This window comes from Amphiprion ocellaris, chromosome 9 (genome assembly GCF_022539595.1).
Source record: "Amphiprion ocellaris isolate individual 3 ecotype Okinawa chromosome 9, ASM2253959v1, whole genome shotgun sequence".
NCBI lineage: Eukaryota > Metazoa > Chordata > Actinopteri > Pomacentridae > Amphiprion > Amphiprion ocellaris.
The window spans coordinates 22,174,903-22,198,559 of NC_072774.1; the positions used below are offsets into that span (position 1 = coordinate 22,174,903).

The 23,657-nt window shown below is 43.3% G+C and overlaps 1 protein-coding gene across 5 annotated transcripts in view; it reads right to left on the reverse strand.

Moving 5' to 3' along the window:
- The window catches only part of pou2f2a (POU class 2 homeobox 2a), a 64,405-nt gene that overhangs the window by 8,543 nt on the left and 32,205 nt on the right, over window positions 1–23,657 (reverse strand). Inside the window, exons 2-15 of one of the 5 annotated variants that reach the window (XM_055013809.1) lie at window positions 7,728–7,793; window positions 7,500–7,534; window positions 7,256–7,312; window positions 6,115–6,234; window positions 5,228–5,560; window positions 4,817–4,922; window positions 4,628–4,719; window positions 4,367–4,531; window positions 4,112–4,253; window positions 3,790–3,938; window positions 3,087–3,284; window positions 2,721–2,926; window positions 1,514–1,582; window positions 1,078–1,151 (exon numbers count right to left, since the gene is read on the reverse strand). In XM_055013809.1, the coding sequence (XP_054869784.1) occupies window positions 1,078–1,151; window positions 1,514–1,582; window positions 2,721–2,926; window positions 3,087–3,284; window positions 3,790–3,938; window positions 4,112–4,253; window positions 4,367–4,531; window positions 4,628–4,719; window positions 4,817–4,922; window positions 5,228–5,560; window positions 6,115–6,234; window positions 7,256–7,312; window positions 7,500–7,534; window positions 7,728–7,793 (1,812 nt within the window). Of the gene's footprint in view, window positions 1–1,077; window positions 1,152–1,513; window positions 1,583–2,720; window positions 2,927–3,086; window positions 3,285–3,789; window positions 3,939–4,111; window positions 4,254–4,366; window positions 4,532–4,627; window positions 4,720–4,816; window positions 4,923–5,227; window positions 5,561–6,114; window positions 6,235–7,255; window positions 7,313–7,499; window positions 7,535–7,727; window positions 7,794–12,533; window positions 12,676–23,657 lie in introns of those variants that run through there. The other 4 variants (XM_035950860.2, XM_055013810.1, XM_055013811.1 and 1 more) reach the window with 4 other exon arrangements.

A 23,657-nucleotide genomic window follows, 5' to 3' on the forward strand; every position in this document is an offset into this window, starting at 1 on the left:
TCTTACAGCTCCATGCAATGCTTGTTTCATACCCCGAATGCTGTGTAAAAGGTGCAAAGAGGTTCAAAGGCATGTAAGACTTTGACGCAGCCTAATCATGTTTGTGATTTTTTTTTTTAAAAGAAGCGTTGGTTCCCCCTACTAGTCAAAGCACAGAATGTTTTGTGGTTGCACTGTGAATTATGGCCTGGTTGATGAAGAAACTTATTTCTAGTTTCTCAAGAGTTTGATCTCTTGGGGTATGGCTGTTACGGTGGTGAACATATTCTACTAATAATAAAAGTAAAGACATGAAAAGCTAAGAATGAGTGAGACAGCAAAGATGCACACACAAAAAACAGCAACACCAGCACACACATTGATGTATCCACCATCACTCACACACAGACACTTGATGGGATGGACTCATGGAGGTAGATGACAATATATGAGAAACAACTTTTTTTTTTTTTTTTTTTTTTTACTTCTCTACTCCTCTTTCTGTCTCAGCTGCTTCTTACTGTAGATGATCAAACACCCTTAGCTGCCTGTTCATCCATGTCTCCAGCCAGCAGTCAGCCTGTGTGACTTCACTCACCATGTACAACTGTTATTATTCATCATCATCGCACTTCTCCTTTTAGTTCACCTCCTCCCCAACCAAATATGATTAAAAGTGAGCTCTGCTGAGCTGATGGTGGTTGGGATTATGTTTGTGGTCATTTCTGTGGGACAGACAGTTTTTTTTGTGCTGTTCTGTTATTGGTCTCAAGGGTAGGATGGTGCTGAAGAGTGGAGTTGTTGAGTATGTGTCTGCACTTTAAGTGTGTACAGGAGAATGGTTTCTGTAACTGTTTGAGAGTAGAAATGTATTACCTGTGCACTAAATGTAAAAAAAAAAAAACATTTTCTGGGTGTTTTTATGTAAGCTGTGGACTAGAAATTAGATAATACTATACAGCTCCACCTCAGCCTTGACCTTTAAATTACATTCTGTTTATCAGTAGTGCTGAGGCTAAACATTTTTGTCTCTTTTTTTCTCTCTCCTTCAATAAACCCATTTGCCTCTCAATGTCTCTTTCTCTCTCTCACACACACCTTGGATAGTGGCCAGGGGATTGTTACCGAGGAGGGCTTGGTTCATCCCTGTGTTAACTCCCATCACAGTGTTCCTGTTGTGGCACACACACACACACACACACACACACACACACACACATGCAGCACCATACATGTGCAAGCATATACACCAACACAGACAGGCAGAGGAGAAAAGGTGAGGAAAACAGCAGGTTTAGTAGCAAGGACAGACAGAGGGCAAATTCATCCCTACACATATAAAGAGCCGCATTGTGCTGACAACTGGCTGTATAGACAAAAGGTTAGAAATGTAGAAAGACACAGAGCATCCTGGAAATGTTACAAAGCATCTCATAACCTACTTATTTTTAAAAAGAAAGCATACATACACAAGCACATTAGCACCATGTGAATGATTTTGTGTGTGCCATGTGTGCGTCTCTGTCGTATTCACCTCAAGTTTGCAGCAAAATCGGTGATGTAGTTTGACACGTCACCGTTCTTTTTACCCATACGCCATAAGCTGTGAACACAAGAACCACACACGCATACACACACAGGGTTAAGATGTACTGCTGCATAGGGGCAGAAGAGGCACCCAGTAGCATGTTGGAACATCAGCGTGTATGCAGTCACTGTGTGTGTGTGAGTATAAAGTATCAACCATTTAACTACAAACTGCAGGTGAACCGAGTGTGGTGCAGCATTCAAAGTGAGAAGGCTTATGGAAATGGTGTTGTGTGTAGATGCTGTGTGTGTGTGTGTGTGTGTGTGTGTGTGTGTGTGTGTGTGTGTGTGTGTGTGTGTGTGTGTGTGTGTGTGTGTGTGTGTGTGTGTGTGTTAAATATTTTGCCTAAACTGATTTCCCTGTGGTGTTCACAACTGATAAACATTGATTAAAAATAATAATTCAAGTGACAGATTTTAGTAGAGAATCTAACAAAGACAAAACTGGAAAGGGTCAGTGTGTTTTCTCAGTTAGATCTCACATGGTGGTGTTTAGCCTCGCACAGGTTTATTTTCATTGTCTTTTTTTTTTTTTTTTAAATAAATCAGTTTACTTAGATTTCTGCTTCAAGGTAGTGGAAGTAACTGGATTAATTTATCTTCACTTTGACAATTTACTGTTTGCTATTTTCTTTTTTCATTTTCAAGGCCTGTGAATAATCCAGAGTGAATATGACACAGAGAAATTACATGTTTTTTTCTTACCTCAGATTTTTTTAACTGTATATTTTAAATACGGTGAGCACTAGAAATCTAATTCCATTCAGTATCAATGGAATAGAGTTAAATATTCCCAAACTTCAAACAAATCAGTCATATTCACAAAATATAAGCCAAAATTAATTGCTTTAAAGGGTTTACTAATCTGTACACTGACTACTCTCAGCTTGGATAAGGAAAAATTCCCCAAAACTGCTAAGAAAAGTAAGGAATAACAACAACGGGGGGATTCCTCTATTTGGATGGATGGACATACAATAAATGTTGTGTGTACAAACTAGATCCAATAAAGTCCAACATTATCAGCATTGCTAGATACTACTAGAGATAAGTTATTGTTATTTGAGTGAACAGTCCCATTAAAACCCACATTTTCCCTGGCTGTAATTTGCTGACCGGGGAGGCCCAGGTGGTTTGCTGTGAGCGTCTCTTACCCCGTGTTAAGGTTGAGTGTGCTGTGGCTGGGAGTGGCTGGGCTGGCTGTGCTGCGGGGAGGAGGCGGAGGAGTAGCTGGAGAGGGTGCAGAGCTGAGAGAAGGGTGGGTGGAGGTGAGGCTGGAAGTCAGAGGGCAGACGGAGGACATGGTAGTCACCGTTGTGCTGCTTAGACTGGTCACAGCCTGCGACAGCTGGCTGGACATCTGTCAAGAAGAAGAAGAGGCACATTTAAGTTTCTCACAGACAGCAACATGTTTGTTATTGAAACCATTCATTAAAAGACAGGCAATGCTGTAAGGACTGTGATGCATCTGTGCTGGGTAAGCTAACGTGCTAACAGGGATGCTGAGGCTGGACATGTACCATGTGAGGGCTGTAGCAGGGTGGTTTGTGCGTTGATGGGGCAGTGGGGGGCTGGCTGGGCAGGGGAGGGGTGGCACTCGTGGGATTGATGCGCTTCTCTTTCTGCCGGCGGTTACAGAACCAGACCCGGATCACCTCCTTCTCCATGTTGAGCTGCTCGGCAATCAGCAGGATCTCTTCTGAGGTAGGCTTCTGGTTCTGTGGGAGGAGTAGGATAACAGGAATTTAGATCCCTTCAGCAGTGCTATATTTTAGTCAGATGTTATATGAGAATTAAAACCTTTACACACAAATTAATCTCTGTCAGAATTTTCTGAACTGGTTAGTTATAATCACAATACCACAGGCCACAAAACATTGTGTAGTGAGGACAGGAAAACAACAGATCATCTTTATTCATATATAACAGCATGAGTAAAAGAGATAAAGTTATTATTAAATCAGTTAGCCTCCGTCATCAATAGGTCTAGTACACAATCGATTAAAAGACACTCATTCCAAGCAAACTATATGAATCATAATCTTTATTCCACTTTTTCTAATGAATTCTAGTTTCTCCATTTCTTAATTGAACAGTGATGGCAACTTTTGTATAGCATGTCTCAACAACAAGACAGTGCAAAACGCTTTACATAAGACATACAAGGCATTAAGACAAAACACAAAAGAAATACATGGACTAGTAAAAAGTTTCTTATCTTACCGTCAGAAATGCGCGCTCCAGGGCCACACGTACATTTGTCTCGATGCTGGTTCTCTTCTTTCTGCGGCGACCAGGAAGCCCCTCAAAGCCCAGAGAGGGAGAGGACAGGGAGCTGGGGCTGGGCAGGGTGCTGTCTATGGACATGGTTTCTAACGGCCAAATTCAACAAAACATTAGCACAAAGTAAACGCTGAACTAGCTGCAATAAATTTCCACCTACTCAATGTAAATGTGACATACCTGTCCCATTTACGCTACTTACAGCTACTTCAGTCATAAAATAGTCTGAATGATAAGAACTGTTCTTTCAATGAGGGCTCACCTGCATCATTGAGCCACTTCTCCAGCAGTGGCTTCAGCTTGCACATGTTCTTAAAGCTTAGGTTGAGAGCTTCAAAGCGGGAGATGGTGGTCTGACTGAAGTCATTGCCGTATAGCTTCCCCATGGCCAAGCCCACATCTCCCTGGAGGAGGGATAAAAGAATAAGAAGTAGAGTTCAACACAAGACAAAACACATCAAAACATTCAATGCTAGTACGATGAGCACACACACACAACACATGAGTCTCTTCCTACCTGTGTGAAGCCCAGTTTGATGCGTCTCTGTTTGAAAGTGCGGGCAAACTGTTCCAGTTCTTCCAGGTCACTGGGCTCCTCTGGGTGAGAGGTCACTGAGGGTACCGTGGTCACGCCTCCACCCACGCTCACATCCAGACACTTGTCTCGCTGCAGGGGGGATGGCTGGAAAAATGACAAGGAAACAGACATATGTTTATCACTTGTGCATAGACTGCACTTTCCTTCTCCCACTGACTAAAGCTGGAATTTTCCTCATACCTGTGCTTGGAGTCCCATTCTAGTTTGAGCAGAGAGCAGGCTCCCTTGGTTTTGCTGAGGTAGCGGAATAAGATTTGGTGTTGATAGGAGTCCTGAGAAAAAAAAGTACATTATCAACTGTAAGCATGTTAAAAAGGCAGACTTTTTGTTTACAACTATAAGTGTTTTTGTTGGAAAGGGCCTGCCCACCTTGCTGGCCCTGCTGTGCCTGTGGGAGGAGGAACTGGGCAGGAGATGGGAGTGGGTGACCAGGCACCAGCACTAACTGCTGAAGCTGAAGCAACTGCTGAATGTCCTGTTCAATCGAGGGAGAATGAATAGATCAGAAAGACAGTAATTCTGAGAATAAACAGAGAAGTCAATCACACACAAAAAGGAAAAAAGAGTTGGCTGAGCAGAACTCATAGAAGCAGGATGAAAATGTCTTATTGTTATTGTATAACTCAGAGAGAAGAAAAGTAAAATGTGTGCACTTATGCATCATGGATATTGTAAATTATCAAATACACAGAAGACGTGCTAGAAAAATAGTTCCATGGATTATTAGCGGTTTCTTCATCAGTCACTCATCATGAAATGGCCATTATTGGTGGTCAGTACCTGGGCGGTAAGCTGAATTGGCTGGGAAAGGGTAAGCTGGGGTGGAGGAGGTGGGACAGGGACACTTTGGACTGTCTGTTCCTGTGTGCTCTGTCCCTGTCCCTGGGACTGTGGCTGAGCCTGCTGCCCCGTTTGTCCCGCTTGCTGCTGCTGTTGCTGCTGGGCTTGCTGATTTGCTGCTGCAGCTGCCTGAGCTTGCTGATTGGCTTGGGCGGCTGCATGGGCGGCATGAGCTGCATGGGCTGCATTGGACTGCTGAACAGCTGCAGCCAGTAGCTGAGCCTGAGCCTGCTGCAGCAACAACTGCTGCTGGGCTGGCAACAGAGCTGTCAACTGGTGGAGAGGAGAGGAGAGGAGAGGAGAGGAGAGGAGAGGAGAGGAGAGGAGAGGAGAGGAGAGGAGAGGAGAGGAGTGGAGTGGAGAGGAGAGGAGAGGAGAGGAGAGGAGAGGAGAGGAGAGGAGAGGAGAGGAGAGGAGAGGAGAGGAGAGGAAAGGAGAGGAGAGGAGAGGAGAGGAGAGGAGAGGAGAGGAGAGGAGAGGAGAGGAGAGGAGAGGAGAGGAAAGGAGAGGAGAGGAGAGGAGAGGAGAGGAGAGGAGAGGAGAGGAGAGGAGAGGAGAGGAGAGGAGAGGAGAGGAGAGGAGAGGAGAGGAGTGGAGAGGAGAGCAGAGGAGAGGAGAGGAGAGGAGAGGAGAGGAGACGTAAGTAGAAGGAGAGGTGAGTAGGAGAGGAGAGGTGAGAGTGAAATGAAGACATAGAAGATAGTGCACAGAGAAGACAAGGAAGGAAACAAAGTGTTCAAAAAAAAGCAGCACAAGAAAAGCAAGCAAGGTAAAAGCAAAGCAAGGTCTTAGTTTGTGTGCATATATATACTGCATGTGTGTCTTACCCCTGCTAGTTGGGAGCCGGTCAGCATGAGCTGTGTATGTTGCAGGGCTGTCTGTGAAGGGGTCGGGCCGTGAGAGGGAGGAAGGGCTGGGGACATTTCAGCACATTCCTCCATCTTGTTCTGGGATGAAGAAAGAGAACACAGGGGCAAATTAATAACCAACAAAAATGGAATAATGCAAAAATGCAAAGAGGTAAATAAATACATTTTCTTAGACCTACAATAGCACCAATGACAATATTAACATTTAAGAGCTATCATCATCACTAGCACTAGGAATACACTACTAAAATGTCAACTTGTTTGTAATAATCTTTGTATTTTTTTTATACAATTAGTGGTAAATCATTCTCACCGGTTTATTGCAAAGCATGTGAAGAATACAAACAGTTTAAGTAATTTTAGAGAGAGTTTGACAAAATGATGTTTAACTTAAACCCTAGACTTAATAAACTGTATTATTCACTTTCTCCTATGTAATCCTCCCTACAGGTGTGGTTGAAGGAGGGAAAGGGTGGGTGGTTGGTTCCAGCCTCAATGTCAATAACAGTTTGAGTAAGTTCAAGACATGAGGCTCATTAGGCGCACTCATGAATGGCAGTAATAACTATTTAAAGATCATTAAAATTGTATGCAGTATCCATTAGATTAGGAAGCTGATCAGATGTGTGTCTTTGTTCAGTTTAATTTTTAAAAAAAAGAGTCCAATAATTTATTTTTGTTGCACAAAGGTCGTTTCTCCCAGGACTAGGCATGTTTAAACAAGCGGAGGGGGCCTTTTCCAGCTTACTGATTTGCATATCTCTTGTGGTATGCAAACTAGGAAGATTTCAACTCTTGGTGAAAAGCAATATTATAGATTTATTTCAATTCTGAAGGAGAGTGCCATCATACTCTCCACTCTTCTTCCAATCTGTTTACTTTCTAGATTGGGTGGAGAGTCGACACATTATCAACCTCAACGTCGAACACAACAAAAGAACAATTCACTGCATAGAAATGAATACAAAGCTGAGGCAGACGCACTGTCAATAAGCTTAGTGTGTGACGTTAAGACACAAAAGATGCACAAACACAGGCCTAGGCAAAGACATGCACAGGCAGTTCAGTAACGTGGAGACACACACAATTGCACACTCACTTTGCTGCTGCTCAGGTTCGGCGACAGAGGAAAGGAGCTGAGTTTCATTGACTGAGCCTAGAAGAGGAGACAACCTCAGAAATTACTGTCAAAATGACTTTAAATGACCTATATTATATCTAACCCCAACATAAGTATCTCAAATTTTTAAAAATCTTTTTCAATTTTTGTCACTTTGGTCTCTGGTAAAATGTGACTGGCATTCTTTCACTATCTTTTAAAAGGAGTTAACAGATGCATGTACCTGGTGATTTGATTCAGGTCCATTCCGTTCTGAATCTGTGTGGGAGGGAGAGGAAAAGGTGATAAATCACATCTTCCTCACAGCCTGTGCACGACTCTAATTTCCGATGTCTTGCATGTGCAAATTTTTTACATATAATATAGAGGCTTCTGTGCGTGCGTGTGTGTGTGTGTGTGTGTGTGTGTGTGTGTGTGTTTACTGGCTGCCCCTTACAGCAACACATCTTACCTGTGCCCTCCAGTGGTGAGTCAGCCCCGACTTTCTCAACCTCTACTGCCTTTGACATTCTGATATCTGTAACAGGAAAGCACACAGATAATTAAGTCAGTCGAGCTGATTCTTTAATATGCGTCAGACAAAAAATGCAGATGGAAGCAGAATAATAGACATTTGCGAATCTAGATGACAAAAGGGGAAAGTGGATAGGGGCGTTGAGTTTAGATAGGTTAGGGTTGACTGTTTTCAGGTCACAGATTGGGGCCTACACACTGTACACCAGGCAGTGTGTCTGAATCATTCAAAAGTTGAACACAACCCACATCCATTCATTCTTTCCAGTTGCTGGTTTAACACAAGAGTAGGTTGACCCAAGGTGTTTACTTGTTCTAAATTTAACTCAAGACTTTTACGTGGGAGCAACTTGCTACTTGAAATGTCTCGCATTGTGTGTCATTCATTGCAACACCAAATGACATCCTGGTTGATACTGTATTGGGACAGTCCCAATGTAGCGGCAAGGAATAGAGGTCCTACAGCATGAGGGCATTTTGCCAACAGAGAGTGTATGAAAGATGAGAATGAGGAGAGCTTAGAGAGAATACATAGGCATGCAGGCGTTGGCATGTCTGTATTCTTTTATGCGCGTAGTAGTTATGTTTTTAGCTATCATCCATCTATGGGATTATCTAATTTTAAAAGCCTTTTGATTTGCGTGAAGCCACAAACTGTCACAAAACTTTTTGTTGTGTCCACTTGAAACCTTTTTTGCTTCTCTTGTTCTGCTACACACACACACACACACACACACACACACACACACACACACACACACACACACACACACACACGTACACACGTACACACACACACTACTTCCCTTTTGTGAAAACATGCAAATCCGCCCAACGACTAACTAATTATATCTCCCACCTGCATAATAAACCCTCAGTCTCCCTCCTTTTTTCTCTCTCCTCTTTCACCCTTCTCTCCACAGTCTTCATCCTGCTGTTTCTCATGCTGCAAATGGCAAATCACTGACGATACAGAAAAACTGCATTGCTTTCACCAATATGAAACACTAAAAACATAAAATACACCTATACAACGTTTCTGCAGCGCCAACAAGCAAGTGGTCAGGCCTGGACTTCACCATTGGGGGGCAGTAGTGACACACGGAGTAGAAGACAAACCTGCTCCACTGACCACCACTGACGGGATGACAATTTTGAATTACCACGTCATTAGTTGAGTGCAATCATTAAAAAGGTTTATAAATATAGAGCCACTCCCTCATCAGAAGCACATTCAGCAGCAGAAACACAATTGTTTTAGTGAAACAGATGTGAGAACAGTGGACGTCTTTTGGGGGAAGGCGGAAGGGGGAAGTGATGATCAACTGTACTGCACTGGCTATAACCTGCTGTCAGGACGCACGCACGCACGCACACACACACACACACACACACACACACACACACACACACACACACACACACACACACACATACACACTGACTGTCAAATTTCCCTCTACAAGCTAAAGTTAATTCCGCCACCAAACATGCCGATGGACATGCAAACATCTGGTAAATCTATTTTTACGGTCAGTTTGTGGTCATTCCAACATTACATTTGGTTTGGTATCGTGTGTGTGTGGCTATTACTGATACTAAAAAAACTGTCCAACATTGCTCAATTCATGGTGAAAAACTACTGCATATGCCCCAAAATAACATCTTCCTCTAAATATCCACAACACTTTTTTTTATGGGTAAGAAATTGTAATGCTCAACGAAACTTAAAATACACCGCAGATGTCACATCTATCACACTGGACTACTAACTTCAGTGTGTGGCAGTGCAACACGAAAGCTAAATCCACTTTATAAAATGACACAAAACTCATAAAGCAGCTGAAACATGAAGCTCCCAAAGTGCTGCCTCTTGCACCGTACCTCCTGCTCAAAGGACACATGAATAAGGTGTATGTTGATTCATGGTTCAAGATGGCCTGCAGACAGTAGCATGGTGGATAATGTGGTCAGTAATACAGTGATGGGACAGTATATCAAGATGCTGTGTCTTTTTCTCACTTCCCCTCCTGACTTCCCCTTGTGCCGGGTTGAACGCAGAGTGCTAAACCCAACACTTACTGTCAGCAGGGCTATTAATATTAGCCTGCTCTCTCTCACTCTCTCTTTCACTCTATCTTTTAAAACCTTTCTTTCTTTTACAACACACTGCTGCACACACAAAGCCACAGCTGATTCCACATGACACTGAGTAGAATCACATGTTTGTACAGTTGTAGTAAACTTGAGACTAAGTAAGTATAAGAAAGAGAGGATGTAATTTTAATATTGACCTTTTGTTTTGTTTTTGCTCATGGGCTTAAAACAAGAAACTTTTTTAAAAAAGTGTAGAAAGTTTAATTACTTGCTCGTCCATCATTAAGCTGTTAGAGCAAATGCTAATCTTAGAGCAAAGCTGAGGGTTTATCCACCCTATGAGACCTGTGTGCTTCACCGTACTCACTGTATCTTAAACAGATAACATTTAATGCTGTATAATCCTTGGTCATGAATAAATGATGCAATTGAAAGGAACAAGGAACAACGGTGTCTGTGCTCAGTCTGGACTGTTTCTGTTATTCTCCTCTGGGTATTTGGCCGAGATGAAACTCCGCTGCAACCACCCTGAACCTCCACCCCTCACCCCACTTCCTGATTCAGGACACAACCCCAGTGCCAAGGGGGGTGTCTGGAAACTGGATTGATCAAACTTACTAACTACGGATTTGAAAAAGCAAGCGCTGCTTTATGATGCCGATTTTGACTGCAAAGAAATGTTTTCCATTTAAAACTAAGTGTCAAAGAGTCGGCTATCCAGCACAACACCAACTGCACAAAAGTATGAAAATGGGGTAACAAGTTAGAGTCTTTCATTTTATTATTCTGACAAAAAATAAATAATAATTATAGTGATTTAAGAATAAAGAAAGAACTAGAAAAATCTAACAAAGTGAGGAGATAAAAGTAAAATATGTGATGTCACACAGCAGCTGGCTGACCTCCACGTCCGTGACATTTCAGAATAGTCTGTGCTGCTGTCATTCTTGGTTGTTCTGTCAAATATAAGCTATTTTCAGTTCCAAAATTATTTAAATGCTAAATAGGAACTCATAAAACTCCTTATCAACCAAATGTCGCTGAAATATACACAGACAACACTGCCTAAACAGAAATAAAGACAGTACATAATGTGTCATGAGCTAATTTTGACCTGACAGAAAATGTCTGATAGCTTTAACTTTATGCACAATTATGGTACAATGTAAAATATTTTTTCAGTTATTGCATTGATGCACTTAAATCAAATGAATGAGGTTGTGAGCGAAAGCAAGCAGGACTATATTAACTAAACTATCATGGAGCCAAATTCAACACTTAACAGTCTTAATATTCTTTTTTTAAATTAACACAACTGCAGAGCAGGTAAATAAACTTGGCTCACATATTAGTAGCAGGATGGTTGACCTTAGCCAGAGCGACTTCTCTGAGGTCACAGCAGAGACCACAACAGGTTAAGAAGGGCCTCGGTGAGTTTTAGACCATGAGTCACCCTAGATAATAGATAATCAAAGACACTTGTAATTTAAAAAAAAAACAAACTGCATCATGACAGCGAAGAGTGAGGAATATGAGCTAATTGACATTTAAAATGGATTTCTAGTAATTGGTGAGTCAGCCAACAGCCCACTGTGCTTTACTATGAGACTTGTCGTCAGTCAACTGAGACCGTATCTGTCACTTCTTTCAGCCTTGAAAAGAAAATTGACCACCAAAATGAGGCCGTGGGGCAAAAAGAGGCACATTGTACTTCCTTGCATTTTTTTAAAAATTAGGTTGAAACACAAAGAATGACAATCACTTTAAGCATTTACTCTTTTGCAAATCTGTCTTTAAAAGAAAAAAACAATTATCTTTGAATCTAAGCACATCAAAATGTGTTTAAAATTGACTTACAGAATTTAAACTTTGAAAATAATCAGTGCAGCCTTTTATCATGCACACACACACACACACACACACACACACACACACACACACACACACACACACACACACACACACACACACGCAGGCATGTACAAAGTTAACACAATTTCAAAGTTACATAGGAAGAAACCATTTCAGCAAAACATCTGTAGAGTGAACAGAAATGCTGCGGTGCTTATCAGTAAAAAGAAAAGGTGTTAATGACAACAAATGAAAGAAAAATTACACTTTATAAAAATACTGGTGGAACACAAGCTTTTTTACAGTATTTTACAAAAAACTTTTGGTGAACTGCTTTGAAGCTTATTTGCTATTCAATATTCAGTTTAAGCACACACGCAGAAGCACACTTGCTACGAGATGGTGAGGTGTCTGACCTTTCCCTCTGCCTGCGACAGGCGTCCACTCATCCATCCATCCCTCCATCCATCCCTCCATCCCCTCACATCATTCGCTGCGTACCACCTCTCACCCTTTGATGTTCTCTAATTAGCTGAGCTTGTTAGACCCGGTGGCTTTAATCAGCAGCAGAGACACAGCTCTTTCTCTCTCCACACACACACACACCTACACACACACACCTACACACACACACACACACACACACACACACACACACACACACACACACACACACACACACACACACACACACACACACACACACACAATTCCCTTTCCCTTTAGCAAAGCTTAATTGGTCTTGGTAAATGAAGGCCAGAAAAAAAAACACAGAGCTGCACAGACAGTCACTCACCTGGCAACCACATACTGGAGAAGTCCTTTGCTGCTATTGCTGCTGTCTTGGTCATATCTGTGTGTGAGAGAGAGAGTGTGTGTGTGTGCGCTGCCTAAAGACAAACTCTCACTCACCCTCTCTCTGTCGCTCTCTAACCAAAAAGGAGGAGTGTATTAAATCATATGGCTGAGAGAATTACTCTCCCTCCCTCTCTTTCTGTCTCTCTCTCTCTCTCTCTCACACACACACACACACTCATGACAGTCCACACCCCCCAGGCCACACCTCCTCCCCACATCCTGCAACACAACAGGAAGTAAGCCTCAAAAGAGTAGGAACTCAGCGCACAGGAGAGAAGAATACAAGATATAAAAAAAGAAGAAGAAGAAGAAAGGGGGACACGCAAGAGGTTAAATAGTGGGAGGGTGAGAGGGTGAGTGAGTGAGGAGATTGAACAGATAGATGAGGTGAAAAAGAGGGGGATGACTGGTGCCGTCGGAAAGTGATGGCGCGGCTGGAAACAGTAGCTCACACAAACACGCTCACTTACTCACATATGCAAGAGAAAAACTGCAGTCTTGACATCCTGACTGAAGATTTGTGTACGAACGGGATCCGTTGTGTATTTAAAACTCAACTTAATTGTTTCCCAATTCCACGTTGTTTTAATTTGTTCTCACACCCTGCTGCGTTTCACATAAATTACCAGCATCTCTGCCTGTTTATGTGTGATTAAAGGGTAGAAGTAGGGCAGTGGGTGGAAGAAGGTGGTCTGTCGAGGGAGGTCGACACCGACAGGAGAATATGTGAGACATCCTCAGCTAAATTTGACAGACTCGGCTCCACTCAAAGCCGAGCGGAAGGAAAAAGTCAGTCACAGTACCACTGACCACGCCACACTGTGGGCTGCACTGTGATACACCACAGAAACCCACTGAGACAATCTGCACGCGTGATGGGTAGATGTGGCACCAACGTGGAACATTTTGCACAACACACGAAGGAGCCATTATCAGTGTCACCCACTAGGATTACAAGACGCGGCTTGAAAAAAAAATCACGTTTCAGCAGATGTAGTAGCTACCTGGATTTCCACATTTCAACGTGTCGGTGTGCTCATCATCTGGCAGTAGCATAGAGTGACCGCAAGGTGGCACTGTTGAATGTCTTAACCTGAACAGGCTCCAGCCACGGGAGAGAAATCGTGGTAGACCGCTCATCAGCACCCCCCACCCCGCCCCGTCCTTCTCCCCTGGTCCGAGTACACTAATTCAAAAGCTAACGGCAGCAGAGTTCCCAAGTTTAACCTTATAAATACTTTATGTGGTGATTTACAGCAGCCCGATGTACTCCAGGAACAAGTTGATTCAGCGCTGCACTGGAGGTGCTGTGAGACAGAGACATGTTTTTGTTGTGGCTCTTGTTTTTAATCTGTCCTAAAGTACAAACACAGGCTCTGACTATTTAATCATATCATCAATACCATGAAGATAACAAACGTTGGTCACATGCATAAAGACTTTCCCCACAAACTCACATGCACAAAAGTAACTGAAAAAGAGCCGCATCTCGGTGAAATGATAATGAAAAATGACATTAAGCTATTGAAACGTTCTGATCTTTTTCAAGTAAACGGGTCAAATGTCAAGCTTCTAAAATATGAAGATTTTCTGATTTCCTTTGCTTCACATGATAGTAAACTGATGACCTAGTCTGATGATCAAATGAAACAAAGAATGTGAAAAATATGTCCCCTCCCTAATTTATCATATTAAACAATTTATTGATTCATTTAGAATATAATCTGCAGTTGAACTGACAGTGAAAATTATCAAACCAATACAAACGAACACATAATATCACAGTCCGAAACATAAGGTACAGGCTGGACACCCACAAGACTCAAGGCCTCTGACAAAATTTCAATTGGCTGTCAAGACTATGTGCATGGTAATGTTTCTGCCTTCATTAGAGCGCGGGCTGCATATTTGTTAGTCTATCTGTAAGTAATCAGTGGGGACAGTGAGTGAGTGTCTTTGTGGACTGGCTGGGCTTGTCCAAGGACAGTGACAGACTGCATGTCGGGGAGGAGGCGGTTGTCCAGGTCACAGGTCATCTGGGCAGCCTGGCTTTGGCCGTGACCTTTGTTCAAACCCCAATCCACCAACATAAGTACCAAAGTGTCTCTCTTTGTGTGTGTGTGTGTGTGTGTGTGTGTGTGTAGGTGTTTGAGTAGTTGTTTGAGTAGCCCCAATAGATGGCTGGTGAATCTGTGTGCTTTGTGTAAGTGTGTTGTACAGTTCACGGCCATGGGGGGCCTTGCTGTCCCAAGGAGGTCTGAACCTTGGTTACCATGGAGACCTGACCTAGCAACACTCCAGCATCATCATTGAGATGATGTTGGACCAGCAGCAAATGTACCACAACTTAAGCCACACAGCACTGTGATATTTTTTTAATATGATCAACACTGAAAATAAAATAAATCCAAATGAATAGCTGAGTATTTTTTTTACTCGTTTTTATTTAGGAATATGTTCATGCAGATAGTGTGTTGGTCACCACTAGAAGTTATGTTTGTAACTAAATAAAAACACACACACATATATATATACATGCACACAATCTGATAGTGGGGCTCCAGGGAGGAGGATGGGAGGAGGCTGAGGCCTCTAGAGCACCATCAATCACTCCACTGTCAGAGCATGAGGGAGAGGCAGGGAGGCAGGATTGGGGGTTACTAAGAGAAAGAAAAAGAGTAACAGAGGAACAGTAAAGAAAAAAAGAAAGAAATGGGGGACTGAGAAAGAGTGACAGGAATGAAGGTGGGCAATAAGGGTAGAGGAATAAAGAGATTGGAGAAAGCATGTTAGCTGGGGGTAAAGAAGGTGGGAGGAGACAGTGTGTATAATGGGTCATTGCAGGGACAATTTTGAGGTCTCCAAACCAGTTCAGTATCCTCTATGGCTCGGCCCTCCTATATCTAGTGCAGCCTCAGGCCTGGAGCACACACTGGCTCTAATTCATATAATCCATCATATTCCTCTTCTTATAGACGAGGACAGAGCATGGTACAGTGATGGACCCAACAAATCCTATACGCAGTCCAACAGCAGGACTCTATTATACAAGGTGAGAGAGTTAAAATAAAGTCTATGTATAGGTGTGTGTGTGTGTGTGTGTGTGTGTGTGTGTGTGTGTGTGTGAGTGCAGGTGTAGACCCATGAGGAGTTGCAGGATTATAAACAGTAGGTCTAGCACTGTGGAGACTACAGAGGTTGAGGTTTTGTATGAGAAGCAGCAGGGGCTAAAACACACTCACACTGCTGGCTACCCTGGGACCAGCGCCATCTCAGCCACCTACACCGTTACAACACCTATTCCTCTCCTGTCCTAATACCTATCAATTGCTCCTTTTCCTCTGGCCCCTCTGCCCCTCCATCCTTCTTTCACACCATTCCCCTCCTCTCTATATCATCTCGGCAGCCCATAGGGAGCCGGGTTTGTCTAGACAGACACCGCTCTCTCCCACGGCGCTCCCAAGGTTGAAGCTCAAATCTTTATCTTCGCTCATCTCACCCTCTCCTCTTCTTCTTCTTCTTCTTCTTCTTTTGGCAAAGGAGTAAAGGGTCTGCAGGGAGAGATTGGCGGCCTTCGTCACCGGCTCAAGGAGCACTGAGGCCACTCTATAATAAACTGTTCACAGACACTGACAGAGAAGGCTATTATGTAGAATTAGACTTCATTTTTTTGCCTAGGAAAATACAAACAGAAAGGAGTAATACAGCTATCATAAATACAAATTTTGGGGCTTTTTTTTTGTCTAATTGTCCTTTTTGTCACCTCGGCCTGTTTTTCACCTACTCTGCCTCTTTTCCTTCAAACCCTCTCATCATCTCCCCACTTTTTTTTTGGCGACCTTCCCCTTTTCTTTTCATCAGTTCAAACTTTGTCTTCTTCTCTGTCTCTCTCTCTCTCTCAGACCTGCTGGTCAGCAGCAGCTGTGACATCACTGGCCACTGTTCTCGGCTCGGATTGGACACTCGGCCACGTTGCCAGGCAACAGCAGTGAAAGGTCTCAGTGCGAGTGTGTGTGTGTGTGTGTGTGGCGTGTGCGTGCATGTATGCGTTTATGTCTGTTTATAGCTACGTGAGTGAAAGGTGTGTGAGCGATTTTCCTCGCCTTGCCCTTTATCTGTGCATGAAGAATGATCAGAACAGATCCACTTCTGTGCGTTATCTGAGATCAGAGCATGTAGATGATTGGGCAGCCTCACACTCCTCCACCACAGAAGAAGACGAATGTTTGTGTGTTGTGTTAATGAAAAAGAAAGATGGTACGAGTGTGTGTCTGCATGTCAGTATCTGCACTTGCGTCGAACCAAATAAATGTGTATGTTCGTGTCGAATATGGGTACGTGTCTGTATGTTGTGTTTTGTATGTGTGTGTGTGTGTGTATGTGTGTGTGTGTGTGTATGTCTGTAAGCCCCCGGGAGCGGGTGGTTATTGTATCTGACACAGCGGCTCTTTCTCGCGCCTCATATTTCTGGGCCGATCGATTCCTCTGACTCCCGACAAGACAATAATCGCACCTCCCTCTCTCACTCCATCACTACCATTATTACTGACCTCCCCAGGGAACGAATAGGGTGGAGGGAGGGAGAGAGAGATGAGGGAGGAAGGAGGGATGGAGCGAGAGAGGGTGAGGAATGATAGAGGGACAAAGAGTTGACAAAATGAGCCTATGATGATGAAAAAGCAAAAAGGGACAAGGATGAAAATGAGACAGGAAGAGTTGGCTAGAAAAGAGGACAGCAGCAGGGCGGGAAAGAAAAAAAGACAGATTGAGAGAGGGAGTTAGGTTGAGAGCAAAGAATTTAAGATAAAGTGATGGAGGGATGTGGTCCAAAGGAAAAATACAGTAGGAAAGATAAGGATGTGAGGTGATAGAGTCAAAGAAAGAACGAGAGAAAGCAAAAGCATAGGAAGGAAGCTGGCGCATGAGTTTAAAAAAGCAAGTAATATAGATCATGGTGGGAAAAGAAAGGAGGACACAAGTTGGCTGAACTGAGGGACAATAACGAAGAGAATTAGTGAGGGAGACATGAAGGATTCGCACTATCTTCTTCTAATAAAGAAGAGAATAAGAGACAGCGAATGGGGAGGGAGACAGAGGGAGGCAGGGTTGGGGGGTTAGACTGAGGTGAAAGAGGGAAAGACAGAGAAATATATAGGAACACATTCAGGCTCACACACAAAAACAGAGAAACACACGCACACACATAGAGTGATGGCTGTAATGCTGTGGAGGTCAGCGCTGAGAAACGCTCAGAAATATTATTAAATTGACAAGAGTACAATAGTTGATTGGCAGGCTGACTCCTGCACTGCCATTCAGTGGAGAAGAATGGAGACAGGGATGTGTGTGCACGCGCTCACACACACACACACACACACACACACACACACACACACACACACACACACACACACACACACACACACACACACACACACACACACAATGCATGCACATCTGCAGTTTCACAGGACAATCACCACAGCATGCAGAGATGTAGGTACACACATACACACTGCTTTTTGTCTATTGTGTGCGTGCATGTTTGTGTGCGCAGTTGCTTGTGTGAGCCTGTCACTGCTGTGTCTCAATGCTTTGAATCCAGATTACAATTACAGTAATTGGCTCTCAATTCAAGGAATTGCTGTTTGACCCCTTCACCTCTCTCTCTCTTCTCTCTCTCGCTAGGTCCCTCACCCATCCCCACATATTTTGCCTCTTCCTCTTCCTACCCCCTCTGGCTCATTAATATTCCTCCGCCTCCTCTCTACCTGTATCGCTACATCCATCTTTCTCTGGGTACAATCCCTCTCCCTTGTCCCTTCCACCTTTTTCTACCTTGCCCCTATACACCCCCACCCCATACCACTGGTTGTAACTATCTCTCCTTTCTGTTGTGCATCTATCCCACTCCCTAGCTACTTCTTTCCACCTCATATCGCTAGTTTGCCACTCTTCCTCCCTCATCTCCCCCTTTCTATCTTCCTCTCAGACTGTTAGGGAAACAGGGAATCTATTGTATACTTAATTCACGCTTTATTTTTTATGGAGAGATAGCTGTTCAGCAATACAGTCATCGGGGGTATATTGTGCAAAGAGGGAAAGAAGTGAAAGAGTGATAGATAAAAAAAGGAAGGAGGAAAGGAATGGGGTGATAGAGGTGGTGGTGATGGTGATGGTGTGTTAGGGAGGTGGTGGTGAAGCGAACAAGGGGAGGGGGGCTAGGAAATTGGTCTGGCTAGCGGAACAGCTTTTCACCTCTCTCTCTCTTTTTCTCTCTCTCCCTCTCGTTCTCTCTCCCTCTCTCTATTCTGCTTTGTATTCTGCAGAGATGACAGGGGGAAAGCTTTATTGCTCCGAGTTTGTATCGATCGGGGCCCCTCCGAGGGGGGAGGCAAGGGACGCGCTGAGCAGGCTCTTTCTCAACGACCGCAGCTCCAACAGCCCCTCTCTACCCCCTCCACCAGCCTCTCTTCCCCTTATTCCTCACCCACTCCTCCTCCCTCAAAAACCCTCCTCTTGCTCGCTAGCTCGCTCTGAAATTCAAATTCAAGGCTCTTATTCTCAAAGGTTAGGAGAGGGAGAGCACGAGAAAGCACGAGAGAAAGAGAGACAGAGAGACTGAATGAAAAAGAGATGGAGGCGTCTGGCTTCTTCCCCTGACTGAGGCCCTGAATGGAGCTTGGATCTGATAAGCAGAGCCCACAAACACAAACAAGGGAAGAAATAGAGAAATACAGAAGAAAAAAATGGCTAAAAGGAATATATCAGCCCCTGTCCTCTTTCTTTCTTCCTCATCTTTCCATCTTTCATCAGCAGCCCCCCTCCTGTCCTCCTCCCTACTGCATGTCCATTTTTTCCGAGGTGGGAATGATTTTGGTCACAGGTAAAGAATGAGCTGGGTCCAAGCATGCATAAACCTTGATGCTTCTGTCCTTGTAAAAGGGACACCAGGAGAGCTAGGATCCACTGAGAAACAAAAAAAAGCCCACGTCTTCCATACTTCACTGGACTATTTCATTAAGTACAAAATTTTGAAAAAAAAAAAAGATTTCATGCAGGTTTGCAAAGCACAAATCTCAAAGAAGTGACAAAAACTAGGGAAATTGCCTCACTCCAGGCTTCTTTCACCTCAGCTGTTGGGCAAGCTTTGAATAAAAAATGGGGGCAAAACACAATGTCAAAGCCAAAGCCAACTGACCAAACACTTGACTCGTACATGGAGGTGTCCATGTGCACGCACACACACACACACAGCCTATTTATCCATTAATGACATGCAGAGCACTGCAGCAAGGCAGGGGAGAGGAACAGATTGTCCATCAGGGGGTTACAGGGTTCAAGTCCATGACCAGAGGGCTAAAGGAAGGTTAGGGTTTGTAGGTTCAACTCCCAGGGGGCAAGGAAGATCGTGCTGTCTTCCATCCCCTCCAGGACAATATCACTCCACAGCCTCACGTCCCTATAGCATTGTTTTCTCTTCTCCATCTTACTGCTGGCCTTCTAAGCCCTGCTTAGTCTGATTACACACATGTACAGCGTACCTGTTCCAACCCCTAGGATTCTATAAGATATATACAAACATGCACACATGCTAGCCCGCTCATAAACAAACACTAACACCCACATCCACATACAGATAACACACTGATGCACAAAAACATCCATAAAGCTTTAATACACGATTGACTCTTGCTTCTATCGTTTTCCCCAGATTACAGCAAATCATTTTATATTCAGCGTACGTCGTGATTGAAATGGTTTCTACCTTTCTGAACTTCATCTCACTTACTTCTCTTGTGGAAAAGACCAAACAGAAACATGGCATGGACCCAGCTATCAGTTGCAGCAGATGTGAGTGGATATGACATATTTGTGTAAACATTGAATACATATACTATATATATTTTGTCATTGATATTGCTTGTGTGGTTTATATGCTGCTCCAGATTGAGTTCAGTGATAGAGTATACATCAGGGGTTTGAGCTGGATGCTACATGTCTGATTGTTAGAAAGATAGACACACATGTACTCACCTGCACACACACACACAGCACAGCAACCTGCAGGCCTATAACCTGCCTTGTTGGCTGGATGGGCGGATGCATTATTAAACACACAGGATTTCATATGTAGAGACAGAATATGAATGCTGCACTGAGTCCTACAGTGCATATGCACTTGTTCACTCCAGTCTTCACTCTTTAATATTTTTCTTGAAACTCTGTGGCTTATTATACTTAAATATACTGAATAAATATAAAAAGTTCATGTTTATGCATTTAATTTACTTAAAATATTTGTTCTTTTTCCATACATTGTAATTCAAATACTGCTATTATTGCTCTGTATAGACAACACTTGCATCTCTTTTCATCCCTCCTCCCATTTTTTATGTTAAACGTTTTCCTTACTTGATAAAGGAGGTAATTTCAGAGGATGCTGCACAGATTATAATGCCTAAATTTTCCATTTGGGCTACGTGAATAAAACTGACAGAATCGTATTTGTACAGCTTTGTTAAAGCTGTACTTTTTGTTTTGTTTTTTGCAATAGATTTAAATATTTTAAATTTAATATAGAATTTTACTTGGTCAAGAATTCAGGCTGTAGTAACTGCTTCATTTGAAGCTGTACTTCCAATGAGACTAATAAAAATGGAAAATAAAATTCTGGTAAAATTGGCATGGCAACATTCAATTGGCCAGGTATGTCTGGATTGAATCCCCAAATGAAAAGATTTTGCCAGTGACAGGCTACGGGGCAGACAGTGAACACATAACATCATCTTTATCATCAGGGGTTGAAGTCATAAAAGCCACTGTATCCAGGCAAAAACCACTGGATCCTGCTGATTAATCAAAGGCCCACACACAAGGAATGGTTGAATGGCAACTAAACCACAACACAAGCGCTGTGTGTGTTTACATCTGTAGGGCGGGCAGGCCGGGCCCCGACTCTCACGGTAATCGATGAACAAGGGAGGAAAGTGAGGTAGCGGGTGAGGCAGGGATGTGTGTGGGGGAGGGTGGGTGGGAGAAAATCGGTAAAGAAAGCAGGTTATCTCCCGTCATTAGGGGAGGGGGAATCCCCGTCTGGAGGGGGAGAGGGCTGGGCGGGTGAGGAGGGGTGAGGGAAGACCAGGGTTCATTGATAAAAAGGGAGAGAGGGGAGACTATGTTTGGCATCAAGAGAGAGCAGACAATTATCTGTATTGATTAGAGCGGCCCAGTACTGTGAAGACTGAGAAAACTATGACTGGATCAATAGAGAGAGAGAGAGAGAGAGAGAGAGAGAGAGAGAGAGGGAGAAAGATGGAGAGAGAGAGAGAGAGGGAGAGAGGACAAAGTTAGAGGATAGACAGACCAACAGAGAGAAACAAATGATAGAGATAAAAGATATGTATAATGACAAACATAAAGAGATAGAAACACTGTTTATGATGCAATGTGAAGTCAAGGAACCAAGGTGGCATAAACATTAAGAGGGGAGTAGGGGGAAGACAGGGAGAGTCAATGAAAGCACAAGGAGATACATTACATTGTTGATGTCATTACTCTTTATCATTGATTTGTCAGCACAACCACAGAGTTCATTCAACAAGCCATCCAATGGCCGCCCATCACCACAGCGCACTGCTAAACAGAGAGAGAGGGGGACAGACTGAAAAAGACATAAACGAAATGCACACTTAGCAACCACAACCCGGCAATTAAAAATGGGGGACACAGACAAATTTGACCAGAGGAAACTGTGTCACTTGTGCCAGCTAGAGATAGAGAAACCTTGGATGTACTGGATATCATGTGCCATGTTTGCACTTCATTTATTCCAATGTAAAATGCTCACAAAAACTTTTTTCAGGCTTTCTTGGGATTGTAAATTTGTAAGAGCACAGAGCACATGCATTAGAGTGCTCTTCCAGCTGAACCAGTGAGGAGCATGCATGTTGAGTAGCTGAGTTGACTGATCTCTTCCTGCACACACAAAAATGAATTATTACTGTGATAGTATGGAGATGTAAAAGTAGTGTTGCATGCATAGTGTACGTAGTGTGTAATGCATAAACCATTTGCTAGCTTTTACTCATTTTGTGAACATTGTACGACATTCTTTGACAATACTTAACAATGGTCATGCCAGTGAATCAAATTTGAATAAGAAGTAAAGAGAAAAAAGGATTTGAAAAAAGAGAAAGGGCATGCCGGTCCTGGTGAGACAGCTTTGTAAAATATCAGGAGGGAGTCGGTGTTCAGGTAGGGGGCCTTGTTGCGGGGCCTCTTTTTGTCCAAGACGAAGACCAAAATGGTGGAAAAGGGGTGGAACAAAAAGCACACAGGGGGAAAAAGGAGAGTGACAACCTGTGCTGAGTAAAAACATCCTGCTGGCAGACACACACGCACACACACACACACACGCACACACACACACACACACACACACACACACTAATCCCTAATCAGACCCCATCAGGTGTGTGTCTACCCACTCACTACACTTCCCGTTGCAACTTACATTTCTCGGAATCCTTGGCCCCATTACCCAGGCAACCCAGGCCCACACCACACACACACACACACACACACACACACACACACACACACACACACACACACACACACACACACACACACACACACACACACACACACACACACACACAAGGGATCACATCTGTCACTTCTAAGTTTATTGAACATTACATGATGATAGAATTCAGCCTCCGACTCTTTTGATTTTTTTGACACCGAAGAGGAACGTGTTGTCAGAAAAGGTTTATACAAAAGCAAACAAATAGGTGAAAAAACATAAACTCTGAATACTGGAGCTGGGCTGGATATTGAGGAAACCTTTGGTAAGGGCAGAAAATGTCAGGTTTGACAAATGACCTTTTAAACATAGAACAGATGTAGAGAGCCATGTATACTGTGGACAGAAGGCTGCTCAACTGCCCATCTCTTAACATCTAGTGAAAAGATAAGTGTCACTGCTATATAGTACTAAAACAAAGGACTTGTAACTTCAAACCAAAGTGATTCCAAAATCTAAAGTGGATTTTAT